General features: G+C 37.9%; 1 protein-coding gene across 1 annotated transcript; it reads right to left on the minus strand.

The window, feature by feature from the left end:
• Window positions 1-1,114: 1,114 nt before the first annotated feature.
• Window positions 1,115-19,350, minus strand: LOC131431576 (mutS protein homolog 5-like). The gene is made up of 3 exons (XM_058597382.1): window positions 19,223-19,350; window positions 1,320-3,494; window positions 1,115-1,265 (listed from the first exon to the last, which is right to left on the minus strand). Exons 2-3 carry the CDS (start codon window positions 3,470-3,472, stop codon window positions 1,124-1,126), a joined length of 2,295 nt encoding a protein of 764 aa, XP_058453365.1. The 5' UTR covers window positions 3,473-3,494; window positions 19,223-19,350; the 3' UTR covers window positions 1,115-1,123.
• Window positions 19,351-20,976: the final 1,626 nt, after the last annotated feature.

Below are 20,976 nucleotides of genomic sequence, written 5' to 3' on the forward strand. Positions count from 1 at the left end.
TAGCGTTGATCCCCGTTAGTGGTACGAATATAGTAAATTGAGTGACCAACCATTCTGTTAGAGAACTGAAACAAAAATTCACAAAATAACAGGTTTTAAACGAACAATGAAAGTCGAAATTTTCACTTTTCACTACTGAAAACAAATCCATTTGGCAGATATGATTCTTACTGATGTAGTCAGTAATGTTGACAGAAATTCTTTATTTATATCAATCGATTCACTGAAAGTTGGCAAAATTTTTACCGAATCGGGAAAAGGTAATGAATTTTTAAAGATTACCATATCAAAAAAGTATTTTAGAACTTACAGAAATCCGGTTCTTTATCGACGGATGACTCTGAATTAGATATATTTTACAGATCATTCAATAAGCATAATATTTTACATTTCAAAATCTTGAAAATAATTACTGAACATCATAAAGCAAATTTGGTGTGTATACTTTTTTAAACCTGACATAAAATTGAAAGTCCCCGGTTCAACGGCGATGATGGAACGGCGTCGTGGAGATGGGGAATGTGCCGAAAATCAATAAACCATTAATTATAAACATGTGAATCAGTGTGCTGCAAGATCGTCCCGTCCAGTACCTATTAATGAAATTCCAATTCGTTCGGCAATTCGAGCCGACCAGTGGCCACAGGTGGCCGCAGGTGGAAGCAACGAGTAGGTTCGAGAAATTGTTTACTTAGCACGTCGTGGTCGTCATCGTCGTCGTTGAACTGACAAGGCAACTGGCAAATGGTTGGCCGCATTTCGTTCTGGACGTACGTTGAACGCGTGATAGGGCGTTCTTAATGCCAGGGCGGTCAAGTTCAGAAGAATATATCTACCAAAGTACAAACATTAGAACTGAATGCCTGGACTGGCCTAGACAACACAGACATACACTCACACATACACCACACTCGGTGAGTCTTGGTTGTTTGCCAAATCTGCACTGGATGCGAGGAGAAAACTCTCACTACCAATCTCCAACCGCTAGTCTAGCGATGATGAATAATGAAAGAGTAATCAAACTGTCAGTAATAGAAGATGAATAACTAATACGCGTTAGGTCGAGTTGAGCAAACTAGTATGTTTAACAAAGAAGAATTATATTTTCGGTTCGGTGCAGCCTTCAAAATGTCGAAGCTTGCGTGATGGGCATGGATTTGTAGAGCTGAACAACCAATCGTGGATCAATGATTTCGTTGTTCAGAAAGTTCTTCAGCAGTGTGAGGGCCATCGTTTGGCTGGCTGTTGGAAAGATTGCTTGACAGCTGAAATAGAATTTTCATTGCAAACCATGCATATCATTTGGGGAAGTTACTTACTCCGTTGAAGAGCTTGTTTCCGACAACGAACTTTGTTCTGCCTCATCCGATTTCTCCTTGTGAGCTTGGTAGATCCGAAGAAATTTGTTTTCATTGAGGTAGTTTGCAATTGCGGTAAACTGTGTTGCTATTAAAGTGAGCGGCATTTGGTCACCTTTCTGAAGCAGATATTCAATGCTCGAGATTAGCAACGATTTTCCTTCCGAGTAGGTAGTTCCTTTCCCGAATTCATCGATCATTACCAACGATCTGGACGAAGCGTTCTGTAGAATGACCGACATTTGATGGAGTTCGCCCATAAAGGAGGACTTCCCACTGAACACGGATTCCGGATAATCCAGCCGTGTGTAGATCGAATCTAGTAATGCAATCGTAGCTGCTTGTGCCGGAACGAACGAACCGATGTGCGCTAGATAGCAGATCAAAGCGATTTCCTTCAAGTAGATTGTTTTACCGATGGATTCATCCGACGCTAAGATAAGCATAAAATGCTCATTCGTTCCTCCAATGTCAGTATCATTGGGATTATAGGATCTGAACTGTTCCAACAGAGGATGACGACCGACTTCAATGCGTAGAACCTTCTTTTCGGTTACCGTTGGTCGAGTGTATCCCTGGCTTTCGGCAACCGACGCAAAAGCTAGAAAAACATCCACCCTAGCGGCCAGGTTGAAGATGTCAAAGATTACCGGGATCACTTGTTCGATAAAGGCTATCAGCTTGTCAACAATCGCCTGTTCTCGATCGTGCATCTCCGCCAGTTGATTGATGAACTGACCGTTGAGCACTCGACATAGGTCATTCTGGAAGTACACGGTATTGTCCGATTGTAGCAACATACTCATCGAGGATCGTTCGAAAATGTTTGGATCCGCCAACTCTTCCGTCACACTGGTACTGAACACGAAACCATAACTGGGAAGGAACGTCACATAAAGATCGTCCCAGCAGATGGGAAGGTTTTCAATGTCCCAACGGGAGGTTTCCAGAATTGTAGCTCCGCTTTCATCGATGACATGACGAATCTGGTCTAGTTTACGATCGATACCGAATTTCACGGAAAATTTTCCTTCTCGTTCGCCTCGTTCCAAGTCCACAAGTTCATCTATCGTGAACAGAAGTTGTTTAAGGACGTTGTTCGACTCCAAAACAAATCTCGAAAGCATATCAATGGGGGTCCCACCGACGCTTGGATCACTAGAAGCTGCACAAAGTTTGCAGAGTAGAAAGCTATAGTAGATACTTTTTTTAAAGGAAACCCAATCGCAGATTTTAGCCGTTTTAGTCACAATTTTCCGGTACAATAGTTTCACGTTGCTCAAATTTCCGATCAGACTTTTCATTTCATGAACAATTTCACTCCTGTCGGAATCAATCAACCATTGGATGGTATCGAATCGTTTGCCCAGCTCTACAACATCTCGTATTGGTTGCCGCATTATGATCTTCAGCTCTGCCTTCCCAATTTTGGATGAACATCGATTGAATAAGTTAAAAACCGAACACGAACCGGCTTCCAGGTTCCGTTTGAACCCGGATGGGTGCATACGTGAGTTGAAAATTTGCAGCGCCTGGTAGGATAGATCGTCGATCATTAGTTGCGACTCGGGAGCCAGGACAATGATTCTAGTCAGCACAGGTCCTTCAATATTCATCAGATCGAGTAGCTTTAGCAGACAAGCGACGGCATGGATTAGTAGTTGCTGATTGAAAGGTACGATGCTTTCCCAGAATATCCGCCGTTCGGAATCGGTAGCTTGCGGTGGTATTCCCGGTAGATTCCAAACGAGAACTCGTGCAAAACTTGCGTTGATTGCTTTGGGGCCGAAATCGCATATGCGAGCTTTTTCGGAAGATTCTATATTTCCTACTCCCAATCGCTGCAGCCTTGTACCATCCGGAAGCTGTAACAATGCCGGCACATCGCTGATAAACTCCTCCGGGCCGGAAACCAGATGAAATAAAGGGCAGTACTGTCGAATCAGGTTCCTAATCGATGCGTACTGAGGTCTCGGTTCGTCCGCCTGCTGTATGGCGTACAGTTCGAGCTGGTCAATGTCATAGTAGGCAGCGGCTAAATTTCCCAAGTTCCAGCAGAGCGAAAGGATTTTATTCGCTTGAGTGGCGCTACTGCGAGTCTCCGTTTCATTCATTCAGTACACCCGGGAGGTCAATCTAAAGGGGAAACGTAGAGGGAAAATTAGAGCACGTGAATACACAGTGAAAAATATTTAGTAATTTTAATTGTTTTTTCATGAACATATTTGGAATAATTTTCGATCACAACACCATTGATTTACAGTTCGCTCGAATTTCATCAGTTTTTTTTTCTCACAGTGTAGTCTGATTATTGAGTTGCAAACATTAAACTGGTTTTTTTTTCAGCAAGGCAAAATAAATACAAGCAAATACGCGACGAAACTAAGTCATTTGAATTTGTACGTGCGTTAATGCGCTTTGATTTGTTCCTGAGTTTCAGGGACTTTTCAAATTGAATGCTAGAGTTTGTTCCGGCGCGAACTCGTCGGAGGTTACTCGTGGCCCCTTTCGCACTGTTCCGTGCTGCTTGTTGCGTAGCTTACCGTGATGAAACCATTCACTGGCGGCCGATTGGTTCAAGTTTATACCAGATCGATATTAGTTTCTAACCGAAACTAACAGAATCAAACGGAAGCGGTTGGTTAGTGGACCCTTCGTTGCCGAGCAGACCACCAGGCAGGCGTTCGTTATGTAATTAAGCTTCCATAACAAGGGGGCTCTTTGAGCATGCCGCAACAGCCCTGCAGCTGAGTACCGTGATAAAAATCTAATGCAACTCACATGTTCATCTGGGACGGCAGATGCTAATTATCCGTTGCCGATAAAATTTGCATTACTTAGTGTCTGCGCCCTTGTTTGGTTCGACAAAACAAAATGATCTAGAGAACTTGTCACGTTCGGCGAAGTTATCTCAGGGATGTGTACATTCACCAGGGATCAGTACTTTAAGTTGTCGTACGTCTGCAGTGTGCAAGATTGTAACACACATCGATACACTTCAGATGCTGAGTCACTTGCCATTAGGTTGTTTTTTTTTTATTATTAACCGGATGCTGCATGCTTGTTTGATATGACTCAAAGACTAATAGGTAAGGTTACTCAATAAGAACAGCGTAGTCCCACTAATGGTTTATTGAAAGATAATTTAGCAGCAGTCTGTAATAATATTTGATCTATGATTGAAGCCTGTTTAATTGAGTAGGCTTTGTAATTTAATAGTCGCATCCCACGGAACTATATAACAGCACTGGTAGTCTTTGATGTTACTACGGTAGCGGCATATAAGAGATTCTGAATTGGAAATAAGCTCTAAATCTACTAAAACAAGCAATATTTTAGTTCCCATTTACTAATACATATCCCAAAAAAATGTTTGATTTAACTGTAATCCTTAGCACAAACCAACAAAATCTCAACCAAGAACAAATTTCGCACTAAATTAGTTTCTTGCATAATTTATCCTAATGGTGCCCATTCCGTCTCCGGAACTTGACTGAAGGAATGGTAGATTTTCAAGATACTCGATCTTGGTCCTTGAGTTCCACTGTAGGTCTGCTACAAGTCCTTTTCATCGATTGCTCATACCCATCGAGGGCGAGGTTTGCCCCGCAGTCGATGACCGCTTCGATGACCGTTCTTTGCTGAGCATTTCGAAGGCCATCATCGCATCCGACATTCTTGCTACATGCCTCACTTGTCGTGTAAGTCATGCGGGCACCATGTCATTTTATTTTTTTCCCTGAAAGCTGAAACATTTTTACATAGCGTATTGATTGATGTGGAACACATCTTTATTTTCTATATAGGGGTGCAAATCAGAAACTCAAGTAAAAATACACGTAGAAATGTGGTCAGGTTTTAAACATTTACAGCTCAGTATATTTTGTATTAATTATTAATATTATTTCATTATTTGATTGGAAATATTTGTAAGATTCGGTTTGAATGTATCAAGCCACGTATTTTCAATTACAAATGATTGAAATTTTGATTAGTGGCGAGCAGTGTCCTATTTTGCCTGCTAAAAATCTCCGGCATATCGGATTTCCCTACCATAGACGACGGTTTTGAAGGAGTAAGCGATATATCAATGGGAAAGCATCGCTCTGATTGGTCAATCGATGCTAAAGCGAAGCTGTTGGAAGCACGCGAATCTATAAATATGAGCAAAATTATAGCTAACGTTTCAGTCTTACGCGTAGCATGCTAGAGGTAGGTTATTGCTAGACAGTAAGACAAAAAGTGCCATAAAACGGTTTGAAGCTTTAATTGGTATGCTCTGATATTGTGTCATGCAAGCTCAGATGAAACTCCATGTTATGTCGTTTCGCCTGAGAAATTGACAACTACCCCAGTGTAAATTTTGAGTGCATAATATTAATTTCTAATTTATATAAGAAGAACTCGATTGATAATGAGAAAAAGTTTATCGCTTCAACCGAAATCGCATAATGGTAGAGAAACTTAACGCTATAAAAACAACTGCTCGCATACAAACTTGAACACAAGCTTGGCGAAGAGAAGTTTAAATATCGAAATCCGTATCGCAAGTATGTACAAAGATAAAATTGCATACATTTGGGATATTGGTGTAATTTCGTCGGCTATAAAACAAACAATGTTCGTTGTTGGTTCCTAATCAAGATCAATCTAAGAAGACTCTCGTGCAATTGCGTATTCAAAAGTGTGACGATTGATTGAACTGTTTGATTGTAGATCATTAGAAATTTTGGTTGCCTTGTTTCACATCAATGGCTCGAACAACCCCTGATCCTTGTAGTTTTTCGATTATCTCTTAAAATCTCAAAACAAAAAAAAAAACATACAATGTCAATTTTTGGATATGTTTTGTAAAAATATTTCAGCTTTCAGAAAAAAAAAAAAATAAAATGACATAGTGCCCATTGGTCGCAAACCATGAAAACCGCTAAAAAGTTATACAACTGACTTTTCCATTCACAAAACTTCAACTTAACAATATTCGCATATTTTTCCTAAAAACTATGGGCATTTATCGACATCATATCCAATAATTAGCAGAATCGGCCAAGTGGTTCAAAAGTTATGATTTGAAAAAAAATATGTATTTAGTACACATATTTTCACTTTTTTGTACATTTTATTACATAACTCCGAAACCGGAAGTCCTGTCCAAACAAAATTCAAAAATTTTATATGGAATCACAAGACTATCACGATAACTTTTTTTCGATACTTCCGGAATCTGGAACGAAGACCCGTATACCCAAAATAAATGTATTTGGTCATCAACTAACCACCCAAGTAGCAATCCGCAACTAGTTCTGATACGACAAAGTCCAAACTATGTTGCAACAAAAGCACGAATATGTTTTTTATGTTATACTGGTTTAAACATGGTGCCAGCAATGTTTCATCGTAACATAACTAGTTACGAAATAGTTATTTAGGTATCCAATCATAACATCTTTGTGTCATATTGTATTAAATATAATTTATAAGCTATCGTTACTTAATCCAAACATATCTTTAATCACAACAATGCTTCTAGCCACTAGTTGAAAATAAGTTTATTTGACTTCAATAGTAGCAACCCATAACTAGTTTTGATACCATTTAACACAACTGTGTTGCAACAAGAGCACGAACATGTTTTTTATGTTATACTTATTAAAACAAGGTGACAGCAGTGTTTCTTTATAACGTAACCATTATACTAACTATCATTTGTAGGTTATCGTTACTTGATTCTAACATATCTTTAATCACAGTTATGTTTTTAGCTACTAGTTGAAAAAAGGTTTATTTTCCGTTGCAAAACCATTATAAATACGGTAACGTATATGTGAATCGTTACTGTGAATTGATATAGCAAAAACTTAGATATTATAAGATTATAACATATATTTTTTTCATTGATTCAGATAGTTATCGGTAAGTTTTCCCAACGTTATGATAACGAAAATGCAAACAAAACAACCTTTGTTGGCTTGAATATGGCGAACACAATATGGAGTCTCAAGAAGTGTATGAAACGTAAATAAAACCAGGATGTTACTTTTTTCAAAACTACTTTTTGCCGAAAATAGTGAAAGGCAGAATAGTCATTTTTGTTCTATGCACTATCATAAACAAGAAGAAAATAATATAGGGATTGAACATCGATTGTGATAATATTATAATTCGCATGATATATGAATTTAAAATGAAGAGAAATCACTCTACTTGGAATAATTTTGAGCATTCTGAACATAGGGTTATTTTGTTGTTTATTTATTTTATCTTCATAAACAAATTTTGATTGAAGGCGCATAAAAAACAGTTAAGTAAAAGTGAATTCCGGTCGACAGTTTTTGGATCGTTGTCAAATTTGTACCTTGTATCAAGTTTGTGATTTAAAGTACTCTTCTACTTTTTTATTGATGATAGAAAAGTATTCTGGATTCATTCAATGTTTATAATGTCGATGGTGACTAAGTTTCAACTAGTTTACTTAGAAACAAGTTATTTTCATGTTATGAAAAGATAAGTTATTTCAGTATGGCATTACAACGTAACGACAACTTATTTTTAGCCGACTTAACAACTAGTAGAAACTGCGCTTTTTGAGTCATGCAAGTGGTTAGATGTTAGTAACAATCACTCAAATATCTGGTTGTAAACTAGTCACAAACAAGCTAGCGTAACAAAAATTGTTACTTGGGCAAACCTGTTCAATTCAAGAATTATACAGCTATTTGAATGTTCTGAAAACTCCATTTTTATACCTATTTGTCTGTAATTCCGGAACTCGATGAAATTTGGTAGGATTATATGGAGTTGTAAAACCTTCCATTTGAACCTACGCTTGTGAAAATTGGAATAGTGGTTTCTGGGAAAATCGATTGCACGTTTTGAGTACATTTGGCACATTTTACCCCGTAACTCCCGAACCGGAAGTCGGATCCAGATGTAATTCGATAGAAACTTATGGGACTATAACGCCTTTAATTTAAATCTTAGTTGAAGAAAATCGGTTGAGCGGTCTTTGAGAAAATCGAGTGTACTTTTTCTTCATTTTTTGCACATTTTACCCCGTTACTCCCGAACCGAAAGTCCGATCCAGTAGCAACCTATGGGCCCAAGAAACCTTTCATTTGAATCTAAGTTTGTGAACGAACGATGGAGAATGATTCTTCTAAATATTACGAAATTCTGAGAGATCGTATACCAGTTTTCATGGAATTGCTGTAATCAACTAATACTTTCTCATATAGAAAGGCTGCGGAAACTGACTTTTGAACCAAGGCCCGGAGGGCCGAATGTCATATACCATTCGACTTAGCTCGATGAACTGAACAAATGTTTGTTTGTGTGTGACAAATATTGTCACTCACTTTTCTTGTAGATGGCTGAACCGACTTATACAAAGTTTCTGAATTTTATTTGGGTCCAATTTATGGTTCTGGAATGGCATGGTGATATACACCAAAAATGTGAAAACAATGTCACTCACTTTTCTCGTAGATAGGAGGTCTTAAGATGCCACAAGAATATCCCAATTTTCATTCGGATTAAAACCCTGGGTCCGGCGGTAGGGTGATGCTCTCTAGTTTGCAGACCATGAAAGTCTGTAACCAAACAAACCATTGATAGTCGTAAATGATTTGCTGAATTTTATCCAAGTCCGACAACTGGTTTATTTTTTTCCAAAATTCAAATCGCCAGAAAATTCAAATTGCCAGAATCTTAATAACCGATTGTCGTTATGCCGATATCCAACTTTCGGTTCCAGAAGTACCGGCAATAACAACCAAATATGATAAAATGGAGCTCACTTCACTTTCTCACATATGATTGAATAGATTTTCACTAACTTAAATTCAAATGTAGTACATGATTGTAGTAGTATTATTCAATAGAAATCTTCAAAAAACGAAACAAATCACTTAAACTCGTATTACAACATCGATTAAGTATTTCAATAGTGCACCATTGAAAAATCGGTTTGAATTGACCTCTGTTTTCACGAGTCAATCACAGCGTGTCATTAATTAATTTATTTATTTATTTCTGGAGCAGGGAGTTCAGTTATTATCAATCTATCACTATGTCTCCATTAGGCATAAAACCTCCTCATCTTTTGTACCAACAGATTACAGAATATCCAAATAATACACTTCACGTTAATAACTATTATAACTACACCACTAAATTCTTAAAACTAACGACAAATTTTAAAGATAGTCGGCTCATACTGACAAATGACTCGGTGTGGCCATAGTTGGTTCCTGCAGAAGACAACGACGACGGATATCAAAATCTATCAAACTCAACAGATCCGAGCAATCAATTCATGATAAGAGAAGATCAGCAATGAAAACTGCCTTGAATACATTTCTGCGAACGGACAGTTAATCGAGATCTCTGAACTTGCGACGATCTTGGTAACTCGGAAGATTTGGGGGGTCTCTCCATGGTAGTTGACGAAGCGCTAAATGAATAAATTTATGTCGAATACCTTCTATGCGTTGAATGTCGTTTTGATAGTAGGGTGACCAAATACCAGCTGCATATTCTAGTGTAGAATGGACCAAAGCACAATATAATGCTTTTTGGTAAACTATTTATTATTTATTCGTCACACGAAAGACGAACCCTAACTGTCTCGAGGTTTTATTGATAGTATATTCAATGTGCTGTTTGTAATTCATCTTCGAATCCAAGATGTACGATTCTCGTCTAAGAACGGTTTGTAAGATCGTGTAGTCGAATTCAATCATAGAAAGTTTGCAAGTGATTGAAATAACAGGACATTTTGAAGCATTAACCGTCATTCGGTTTACTATACACCAGTCTGTAAAAATGTCCAATTGTCACTGCCACAATCTAGCGTCTTCGAAGGTTTTGATAAGGTGAAAGAGTTTAAAATAGTCAGCATACGATAACTTTGTATACTTTTGTACTGTGCCTCAGTTTTCTCAAGTTTGTGTAGTAAAAACGTTTAGTCTAGAAGCTGCAATCTGTTACTCACTTTCGGTGGACGTTTCTGAAGCCTTTTCGTGTGGAGTTCCAATCGATTAAGCTTTTACGAGCCGGGAAACTTAGAATAAATTCTTTCAAAAGTGTCCTATTATCGGTTTTACACACGCATCCATCATCACCGCTGACAGTTGCCTCATCGACTTCGTCAAGTTCTCGCTTTTGTTTTCATCGACCGTGTACTACGAATTTGTAGAGAGCCATAATGGACAAAAAACAATGCGGCGAGTGTCAAAAGGAAATCAACGATCTCGAGCCTATGCGTTGTGGTTTCTGTGATGCTTTTCTGCATATCAATCAAGCCTGCTGCGGTATTAACACTAGAGGCTTGAAGGAAGCCTTCACTCTCGGCAAAATTCTGCTAGTATGAACCGCTTGCAGGGAAGAGCTTAACGGTCGAAGTATTCGCAAATACATCGATGATAATAGACAAGCTTGTTCCCGTGAGTCGCTAAATTCACAGAGTGTGGTACCTGATTTAACTGCTCAAGTACAGCAGCTTTCCGATGCAGTGACTGTCCTAACTGATAAAATCGCCAACATAACGGGAACAGTAAGTCAATCCGAATGGCCGAATCTCACGTTATCTAGGAGTTCAAAACGTCGCCGGGTGGATGATACAACAAACATTCAAGCTCCTTCAGATCATGGAACCAGTCAGATCGACTTTAGTGACCTCTCCGTTCCATCTGTTTGCACCAACGCAGAAAAGTTTTGGTTGTACCTTTCTGGGCTCAACCCATTAGTCTCAGATAGTGATGTACAAAAAATTGTCTCTCGCTGCTTGGATTTAAATGAACCAATTCACTTAGTACGGCTCGTTCCAAAAGGCAAGGATGTCTCTAACATGTCTTTCGTATCATATAAAATTGGACTTAACACCGATATGAAAGCAAAGGCACTGGATCCATCCCGTTGGCCGGTTGGACTACTGTTTCGTGAATTTATAAACCTGCCAAAAAACTACGACCGACGAATGATTCCCCCCAGCACAAGCAACTTGTAGGGAGTTATATTCCACTGCGATGTACAGCGGACGGTGGAAACCCTAGGGTTTCCACCAGAGGCGAGTATTTTTCTGAAAATATTGATATTCCTGCGCTAAAGAATCACACATTTCAGTACGGCAATAACGACAACAAAATTTGGATCTACTAGCAGAACGTTCGAGGTTTAAGAACGAAAATTGATGACATTTTCTTGGCCACGCAAGATTGCTGTTACGATGCAATTATACTAACGGAGACTGGACTCGATGACCGTATAAATTCATTACAACTATTTGGAAACGCCTTCAACGTCTTTCGCTGTGATCGGAGTTCCCAAAATAGTGAAAAAAGAAGTTTTGGTGGTGTTTTGATTGCCGTCTCGCAAGCACACACTTGTTCGATAATCGAAACAATGAATGGACGCTGCCTAGAGCAAGTGTGCGCAAGTGTCACCGTGCGTGGTCAAAAAGTACAGATCTGCGCTGTTTATATTCCTCCTGACAAAAGCCAAGATGTTGGTGTTATTGATGCACATATTTGTTCCGTATCGGAGGTATTATGTAAATCATCATCCAATGATATTGTTCTGGTGTGTGGTGATTTCAATCAGCCTCGCATCGTGTGGACGGAGGGAAGTGATGGAATTATTAACTCTAGCTCCTCTCAGCTCACCGCCGCTAGCACCGCTTTGATCGACGGTATGGATTATTTAAACCTTTTTCAAGCAAACCAACAAAGAAATCACAACGGACGTGTTCTAGATTTAGTGTTTGGTCCTCTCGAGCCACCATTAAGTGTAAAGAATAGCACCGCTCCACTACTACCCGTTGACCTTCATCTCCCGCCCTTAACAATATCATTTACAATTGATCATGGTAAAGAGGTTTGCCGAACTGCTGTTTTGAATGAACCTCGAGAGTTGAATTATAGGCAAATAGATTTTGATGCCTTGATAGAATTTCTTCTAAAAACGAATTGGGAACCTTTAAAGGTGCTCGACCATGTGGATGATATGGCTGTGCAGTTTATAAACCTATTGTTGGAGTGGTTCAATTCTAATTTGCCTTTCGTGAAGCGTCCCATTTCTCCTCCGTGGGCGAGAGCGCAATCATTGGCAGCGAAAACACCGTCGATGGCGTTCTTCTGTAACTAAGCAAAACTTCAAGAAATCCAGTGATGAATATAGGTTATTGAATGCTGGTTTATATAAAGCCTATGTAATGCGCATCCAGTTTGATCTACGGCGGAATCCTAAAAAGTTTTGGAGCTTCGTCAATTCGAAACGAAAATGTTCATCAATCCCTCCAAACGTTCGTCTTGATGGGGTAGAATCAACGGGTACATCAGATTCTTGTGAATTGTTCGCGAGATTTTTCGCTTCTGTCTTCGCTGATAGCACCGCATCTGCCAGCCAGGCAGAGACCGCCGCGCTGGATGTTCCTGACAGTTTAGTGGATATAAGTACAATTACAATTACTCCTGATATGATCGTTACCGCCGCAAAAAAGCTAAAAAAAGTCATACTCTGTGGGACCTGTCGGTATTCCAGCAGTAGTTTATAGCCGTTGCGCCCACGTCCTGACCGATCCTTTATGTGCAATTTTTAATAAGTCGTTTGAGCATGGTATATTCCCGACAATCTGGAAACAGTCTTTTATGTTTCCAGTTTTTAAAAGTGGTGATCGCCTGAATGTTCGAAGCTATCGTGGTATAACTAGTTTGCCAGCAGCGTCGAAACTATTTGAGCTAGTAGTTAGCGCTTCAATATTATCTCAAACGAAGACATACATATCCACCGACCAGCATGGTTTTATGCCTGGACGATCAGTGAATACGAACCTACTGGATTTTACATCGACATGTATTACGCGGATCGAAGAAAAGTCACAAGTTGATGCCATCTACACCGATCTAAAAGCTGCATTTGATCGAATAGATCATGGAATACTAATAGCAAAATTGTCTCGATTAGGCGCTTCGAGAACGTTTGTAAAATGGTTGAGCTCTTATCTACTTCTTGTACTTCTTCTCCGTTCACGAATAAATCGGGTGTTCCTCAGGGCAGTAACCTCGGTCCACTACTGTTTGTGCTGTTCTTCAACGATGCTGCTTTACTACTTGGCGTCGGATGCAGATTGGTTTACGCTGATGACTTAAAGCTGTACCTGGCAGTCCGTGCTGTTGAAGATTGTGTCCATCTTCAGGAGCTCCTAGATATTTTCGTAGACTGGCGTCGACGAAACTTTTTAATAATCAGTACCGTGAAATGTCAAGTTATAACTTTTCATCGCAAAATAAATCCAATAGTATTTGACTATCAAATTGATGGACAAACGCTTGATAGAGTCGAATTTGTCAATGATCTCGGAGTTTTGTTGGATGCTAAACTCACCTTTAATCTACACCGATCAACTTTAATTTCCAAAGCAACGCGGCAACTCGGATTTATTGCAAAAATTAGTCGGGACTTCAAGGATCCGTATTGTTTGAAAGCGTTGTATTGCTCATTGGTGCGTCCACTAGTTGAAAATGCGTGTTTAATTTGGAGTCCTTACCAACTGGTTTGGAATTTACGGATAGAACGTGTACAAAAGAGATTTATTCGATTTGCTTTGTGGGACCTTCCCTGGCGGAACCCACTGGATCTCCCACCGTATCCTGACCGTTGTCGCCTGATTGGACTGGAAACATTAGAGCGACGTAGAAAAATACAGCAAGCGTTACTTGTGGCTAAAGTGATCAATGGCGATATTGATTCACCAAAATTGTTATCTCTCCTTGACTTCTGTGCTTCTCAGCGATCTCTACGCTCGACGAGTCTACTTCAACCAAGATTTCATCGTACTACTTTCGGACTACATGAACCAATGACAGAATGTATACGTGCATTTTCCAAAGTTGAGCATCTGTTCGAATTTGGGGAACCATCGCATAAGTTTGCACAAAAGTTATCAAGTGTTTCTTTTTTATAAATTGACCGTTTGTACCTTTTTCCTTTCATTTAGACTATTATTTGTCAGATGAATTATTTTAACAAATAAACAAATAAACAAATAAACTGACATGTCGCGGTCAGATCACAGCACAGCCAATTAAGTAAAGGTTCATTGAATCTAAGTCTACTCAATTTGGAAATTGTGATGTGATGATTGAAAAGAACATTATATATACCATCTACTTGCAGTCGCGTTTGCGAGGATTTAATGATAAATGAAGTGTAAGATACGAGATTTGTCAGTTAAAACTTCGTCCAAAAAAACACTGCTAAAGTGCTTACGAAAAAGGTCACAGATATTGAGAAGAGATGTCGATGCTTGAACTCCGTCAACTGACATTTGAGTTGGAAAGCACGTTTCTTTACGTAGCTTTCCGAACTAATGATGTCATCCTTATGATACATCTAACACGGCCGATTGTTTTGATCGATGCTTCACACCAGGCATTTCGTTCAGTAGCAATTCGGTTGGTATAGCGAGGCTTTGCATCATGCATGAAAAAATACCGCACCGTTGTTCGAACTTTCGCACAAAAACGGAAGCCATAAATATATACTTTGTCACATTTGTTTTGTCATCCACTCGATGAATAGTCAACTGCTCAGTGTGCAGTATGCGGGTATCAAGCCAAATCTATCAAATATGTTCTCGTTCGCTGCGCATCATGTTCATTTAGGCGAGTGTTCGCTGCATTACAGTTCACTGTTAATTCTGGTTCACTGGTGAACGATGAGTTTGAAGCTGATGTATACAGCAAAAGATTTTAATCGATGCAAAATGCTCTTGCAAAAATGTACTCTACTTTAGTACAGGAATTCGAACATTAGTTGGATTAGTTAGATGGATTCGAGGTGTTTCAAAAAACAAAAAAAAAAGTCTTGATACTGCTTGCATTTTTTGGAATTAAACATATCTTTTTCAATATACTTTTCTTGGCGAGCAGAATCCTTATGACCTCAGGAATCTTCCCAGGTCGGAGCTCGAACATGTAACCGGAGCTATATAAATAAAAATAATAATTTCTGTCCAGAATTTTTCAATTTTAAAATTGATTTGAAAAAAAAGGGTCTCTTTCCGGTTCTGATTATATGTGACTGAGCTAATAGTTTTGGTAATTAAAAAAAAAGTCTGTTGCATTTGGCTCCAACTCCAATCTCTTATATAATACAGGGTTGCGCTAAGGAACCTAACACATTTTGTTCTCACCTTACACTGGATCCAAACTAGGAAGGAAGAAACAGATCACGGCATCAGAAAGTAGAAGAATGAAGGTTTTTTTATGTCAGGTAGTTTTCCATCATAGAGCACTAGAGATTTGCTCGCCGCATTGTAATTTACAACACGTTTTTGAAGAATCAGTCGTACGTTACAACTATTCATGAGTTTAACACACATTTTAAATTAAAGCCGAAAATGCCAGTGCCTCCGCGTCCGGGCCACGTCCGAACTGTCCGGACACCAGAAAATGTTGAACGAGTTCAATTCGCTCTTGTTAAGAGTCCCGTGCTGTTGGTGTAATAAGCAAAATGGACAAATCTTTTGTAAAACAGATAATGAGCAGCATTATTATAGTGGCCAAATTCTTCAAATTTACTCTCTGTTGGTTTGTGGAAGTTGAAGTGAGAAATTTACCAAACACAAAATCGTGGAGAAATTCTTTAGAAGATAGTAGTTTTCAATTGAACTTTCAGATATTTAATGTCATACTCGTTGCCACTTTCCAGCATTCCCTGATGAAAAGGTGAAAGACACACCTTTGATTAGGTGAAAGGCAGAAATAACAGCAGAACTCATAAATTGAAATACACCTCTATCCTGCCAAAAGTCAATGACTCACCCCAACAGAATGCGAGAATAAACAAATCGGTGTTCAAATATCGTGTCGCTCGGAGTATCAACCGTCTGCGGCGTTGGTTTGCGGTTACCACATGGGATCACATCCACTTATGTCTGTGGCCGGATCTGTACGGGTTGAGAATATCTGTACGACTGTAGTAGGTATTACTTACTCATACGTGAAGCGAAATTGACATTTAACGACTCGCTATAAATATTTATCAATTATATCAAAATTCAACTGCAGAACCAATGCACTCTTACTCGCTTCGTCTGAAATAGTCTAATGAGATGAAGAGGAGAAATGTTATTTACCATTTTTACGAATTTAACGATTTGAACGATTTGAACGATTTGAACGATTTGAACGATTTGAACGATTTGAACGATTTGAACGATTTGAACGATTTGAACGATTTTATCGACATTATGATTCTTACAATTTTTGGATTTTTACGATTGCTTCTACCTTTACGATTTGTATGATTTTTATATTTTTTTTATGTTTGCGATTTTTTTGACTTTAGAATTTTTATGATAATTTTGATTTTGTTTTAATTTTTTTCGTTATCTACATTTTCAACGGTTTTTACTATATGTCATCTATAGTCTATATGTATGTGTGTGTATGTGCGTATGTGTGTATGTAATGTTTTTTTGCACTAACTTTTCTCGGAGATGGCTGAACCGATTTTCACAAACTTAGATGCAAATGAAAGGTCTTGTGGTCCCATACAAAATTCCTACATACTATTTGGATCCGACTTCCGGTCCCGGAATTGTGGGGTAAAATGTGCAAAAAATTGTGAAAATAAGTGCACTAACTTTTCTCAGAGATGACTGAAACGATTTTCACAAACTTGTATTCAAATGAAAGGTCTTGAGGTCCCATAAAAAATTCCTGAATATTATTTGGATCCGACTTCGCATTCCGGAGTTATGGGGTAAAATGTGCAAAAAAAGAAAATATGTGTTCTGACTTTTCTCATAGATGGCACGACCGATTTTCACAAACTTAGGACCTATGGTCCCAAACGTAATTCCAGAATTTCATGCGGATCCGACTTCCGGATCGACCTCAAATCTTTTCCAATTGATAGTTTTTATCAGTAGAAGGTCGAACAAACCGATTTCGGTTAATATTTTAAGAATCGAAAAAAATTATTTTGAAGAATACCACAGTATTATATAAGAAAAAACGATACGACGTTATTCAGAATAAGGGCGAGTATGATTGATATGAGAAAGGTATCATTACACCACTAGGTGGTTTAAAACAGTTTTTTTCACGATATTTCCGATTAACAGTTTTCAAGATTTTTCGACAATTTTCATGGTTATAGCGATTAGAACAATTTAACGGCTTCAGTGATGCAACCGCTTTTGACAGTTTCATTTTTTAATTTAATTACTAGACTACATGCACCTTACTTTCAATTGACGAACAAGTATTTTTAAACTCTGTTCGGTCATTGTTGTACGTTCTTTTTTATCATTCGCACTGTAAAGATATTTCTTGCGATTTATTTTATTTTTTTTGTTTTACCGAGAAAACGAATAAGAATAAATTTGATAACAAAGATTTGTTAACGTTGGTAAATGTTTGCTTGACCTACATGGGAACCTCTGGAGTCAAAAATAAATAACCCTTGTACATGTACAGCGTTGCGTTAATTTGGGTTGCACCTCAACAGTTGTAGGTAATAGGGAAAATATTTCATTTAGAACATTTTGATTATATATCGTTCGTTTTAACAATTCATTTACTAAAATATTGATACATATGTGGTTTCTTCATTCGTGATCAAAAATTATTAATATTTTGCTGATGTACCCTATTTGTTTGGGATACGAGCGATGAGAGTCCAAACAGACCGTGGGTAAACCGATCGCTTTTTAAGCAGCCTACCAGCCTACCAGCCTATCTGGACATGATAACGTCTTAAGTCAATACCGAACACATTTTCCAAATTTGTCATGTACGAGGGCTTATTGTTCTTTTTTCACATCCTTTGCAGAAGCTGCACATTCAAGTGACACGTATTTAAACTTCAACATAAAAAGAAATTCAACAATTCAGTATATAAAACATCAGTAATTCACTTCGTGATCAGTTTTAATAGCATGCAATTTTGTTGCTTTCATTAGTTCCACCTTATCGATTGTAAACGTACTATGACGCAGTATTAAATGAGAAACTTTTCACTCGGCTAGCGTTAGGATTTAATTTATTCGCAAAGTATGCAGTTTGCCGCTGGGCAATTTTTTGATTGCCTTTATCGCCGCATTATTTAATTGTGTGGTTGAATATGTTTGTGGGGAATAAGTCTTACTTCAATATGGATAGGAATATATTTCCACATCTTTGCTCTTCTTATTGCTTTCATATGGCGCTTTTTTCTAATAATCTTTATTTAGTATTGTTAACAACCAAAACGAAAAACTACAATATAAGTGAATCGTAACAATACTGGAAGCGATGAAGTAAAAGCTTCACACAATCACACGTCAGTAAATAATGACTCACATGACAAAACTGCTTTTTAACAGCAAATACTTTAACTATAAACTGCTGTCTTGAATTAATGCAGCTTTTTAATCAACAAATATTTTGATTTTTTTCTACTATTAGTTATCTTCCAATTGATGATCAAGTTGCATCATATTGATCATTTCAAAAAGTGTAATAATAAAAATTTGTTATTTTAATTTATGTAATTCAGTTCAATCAATTGAAAAATTTATGTAAAACAACTTATCCACCAATGAAATTCTTTTTAATTTTGGTTTCTCCGTGCATGATTGAATTATAATTCATGCAAAAGTTCCTTGCTTGTCTTGGACGACCAGTTCACATACCTTAGGTTCCATAATTCCGTCGACTTTTTGCTTTTTACTGATCTAATAGGAATTTACAGTCTAAACATTTGTTCTTTACGTTTTCAGTAAAGTTTTCGTCATCCATTTATCTAATTATTTCGAACATGAATACCTAATAATCTGTAGGTTCTGAAATTGTTCGAAACAATGACAAAGTACTTACCAATTGAAAGCTTCTCGTTACCTAACATACACCAAATCAGCTCAAAACTACCGTACTACTAAGAACAGAAAACCAAACAACAGAGTCACTTTTCAACATACTTCATTTTGTTACGAACAACTCAAATGAATAGTCGGCCGTCGCATACTACGACAGCAACAACAATTTGTTTTCATTATTTATTTGCGAATCCAAACAAAACGTAGGTAACTGGTCCAAACAAACGGTAGGCAAACTGAAACCCACGCGCCGTTGGATCGCCATACCGGGAAGCTGCATAAATGTGCATTTGGAAAAACGCTTCCCGCCTGTCGATTCGGTCGGTTTGTGACTACGCGTGCGAAAAGGGACCTCCCAGTAGTGCTGTCAGTGCATGTGTTCCACCGCCTAAGTACGCTACTACCCAATGCGGCATGCACATTGTGACCTCGAACGGGCCGCTTGTTTTTGTTTACATATTTTGCATGGCATTCGGCTGCTTTGGCTATCGTTGCAATATTTTTCTGTTCGCATGGTCGTGGTGGTGGTGGTGGCAGCAGTCGAGCGCTAGCAAATAACATTGCCTCATTAAATATGGTCGACGCCACACGGCTACTAATGATGAATAGTGCTTGGTAATTGTTGTATATCGTAGTTCTTTTCTAGTTTCACTTGAGTCACTCACACCCGTGCTCACGCATACAACGGAAGCGTGTTGGAAGTAACTAAATCAAACAGTATATCCATTGAATCCATACAATACTATTTGAGTTATTTAGCATTTCAAATTTTGAATCAAACTTCAATAAATAATAAGAAACCTTCGAATGTCTGAGCTCTGGAAGATGTATTCTAAACTGTATAAAAAATCCAATATTTTTATGAAACACCAACCATTCGCAATGTGTTGACAAAGCTCTACAGAGCCACAAGGAAGTCATCAAAAACCGTTTATATTTTTACTGTACCTCATTTAGTAAAATTGCACGACGGAATGTTTAAAACTGTCATCCGCAGATGTTATCAAACAATTTAATTTGAAGACAATAATTCGAAACAAGCTAGCTTTGTCATATTTTGCAGATTTTCCTATACGAAAACAGTACTTTATTAAATGTTTCTTTCGCAAGCATTAAACTATGATCGATTTGAGAAATATTTATTTACATGTCTACTTTAATTATTTTTTTGTAGAAGTTAATTATTCCCTAACAAGTAGTTCTTGATCAGTTCCACCAGTATTTCAACGATAACATAATTTCGAAGGCTTTCAAACTCAAAGATTTCATTTCCATTGTTATTAAGAACTATATTAACAATCTCTTAGTTTTTATTTGTAATTCTTTCATTACAACATTCAGTATTTCTTTTTGTTTAACGTTTTTCTAACGCATTTACTTACAAATTTCACAAATTATTCTAAGCTAGACCTCGTTGTTACTATTTCCTTGGGGAAGAAATGCTCTCATTGTCATTCAGCAAATTGGGGAGAGTCACTGATTTACTATTCACGCCGTCGTCGATTGATTCATCATTGCAGGTGTTGGATTGTTTCCTTGATGTGGGTGTTTTTTTAATGGTTTTTATCGTTTATTTATACCCGGCTTTAACCTAATTTTGGTCGTTCGCCGGCGTTTGATTGTTGTCATACTCAGTCTCAGACATACTAGTGTTGTTTGGGATTTCCAATAAGGCTTACCATTACGAACAGATTTTCGATAGTACTGACTTTCTGAAGATCGTAGAAGACAAACGAATTACATAAAGTTCTTATT

Source organism: Malaya genurostris, chromosome 2, assembly GCF_030247185.1.
Source record: "Malaya genurostris strain Urasoe2022 chromosome 2, Malgen_1.1, whole genome shotgun sequence".
Lineage (NCBI taxonomy): Eukaryota > Metazoa > Arthropoda > Insecta > Diptera > Culicidae > Malaya > Malaya genurostris.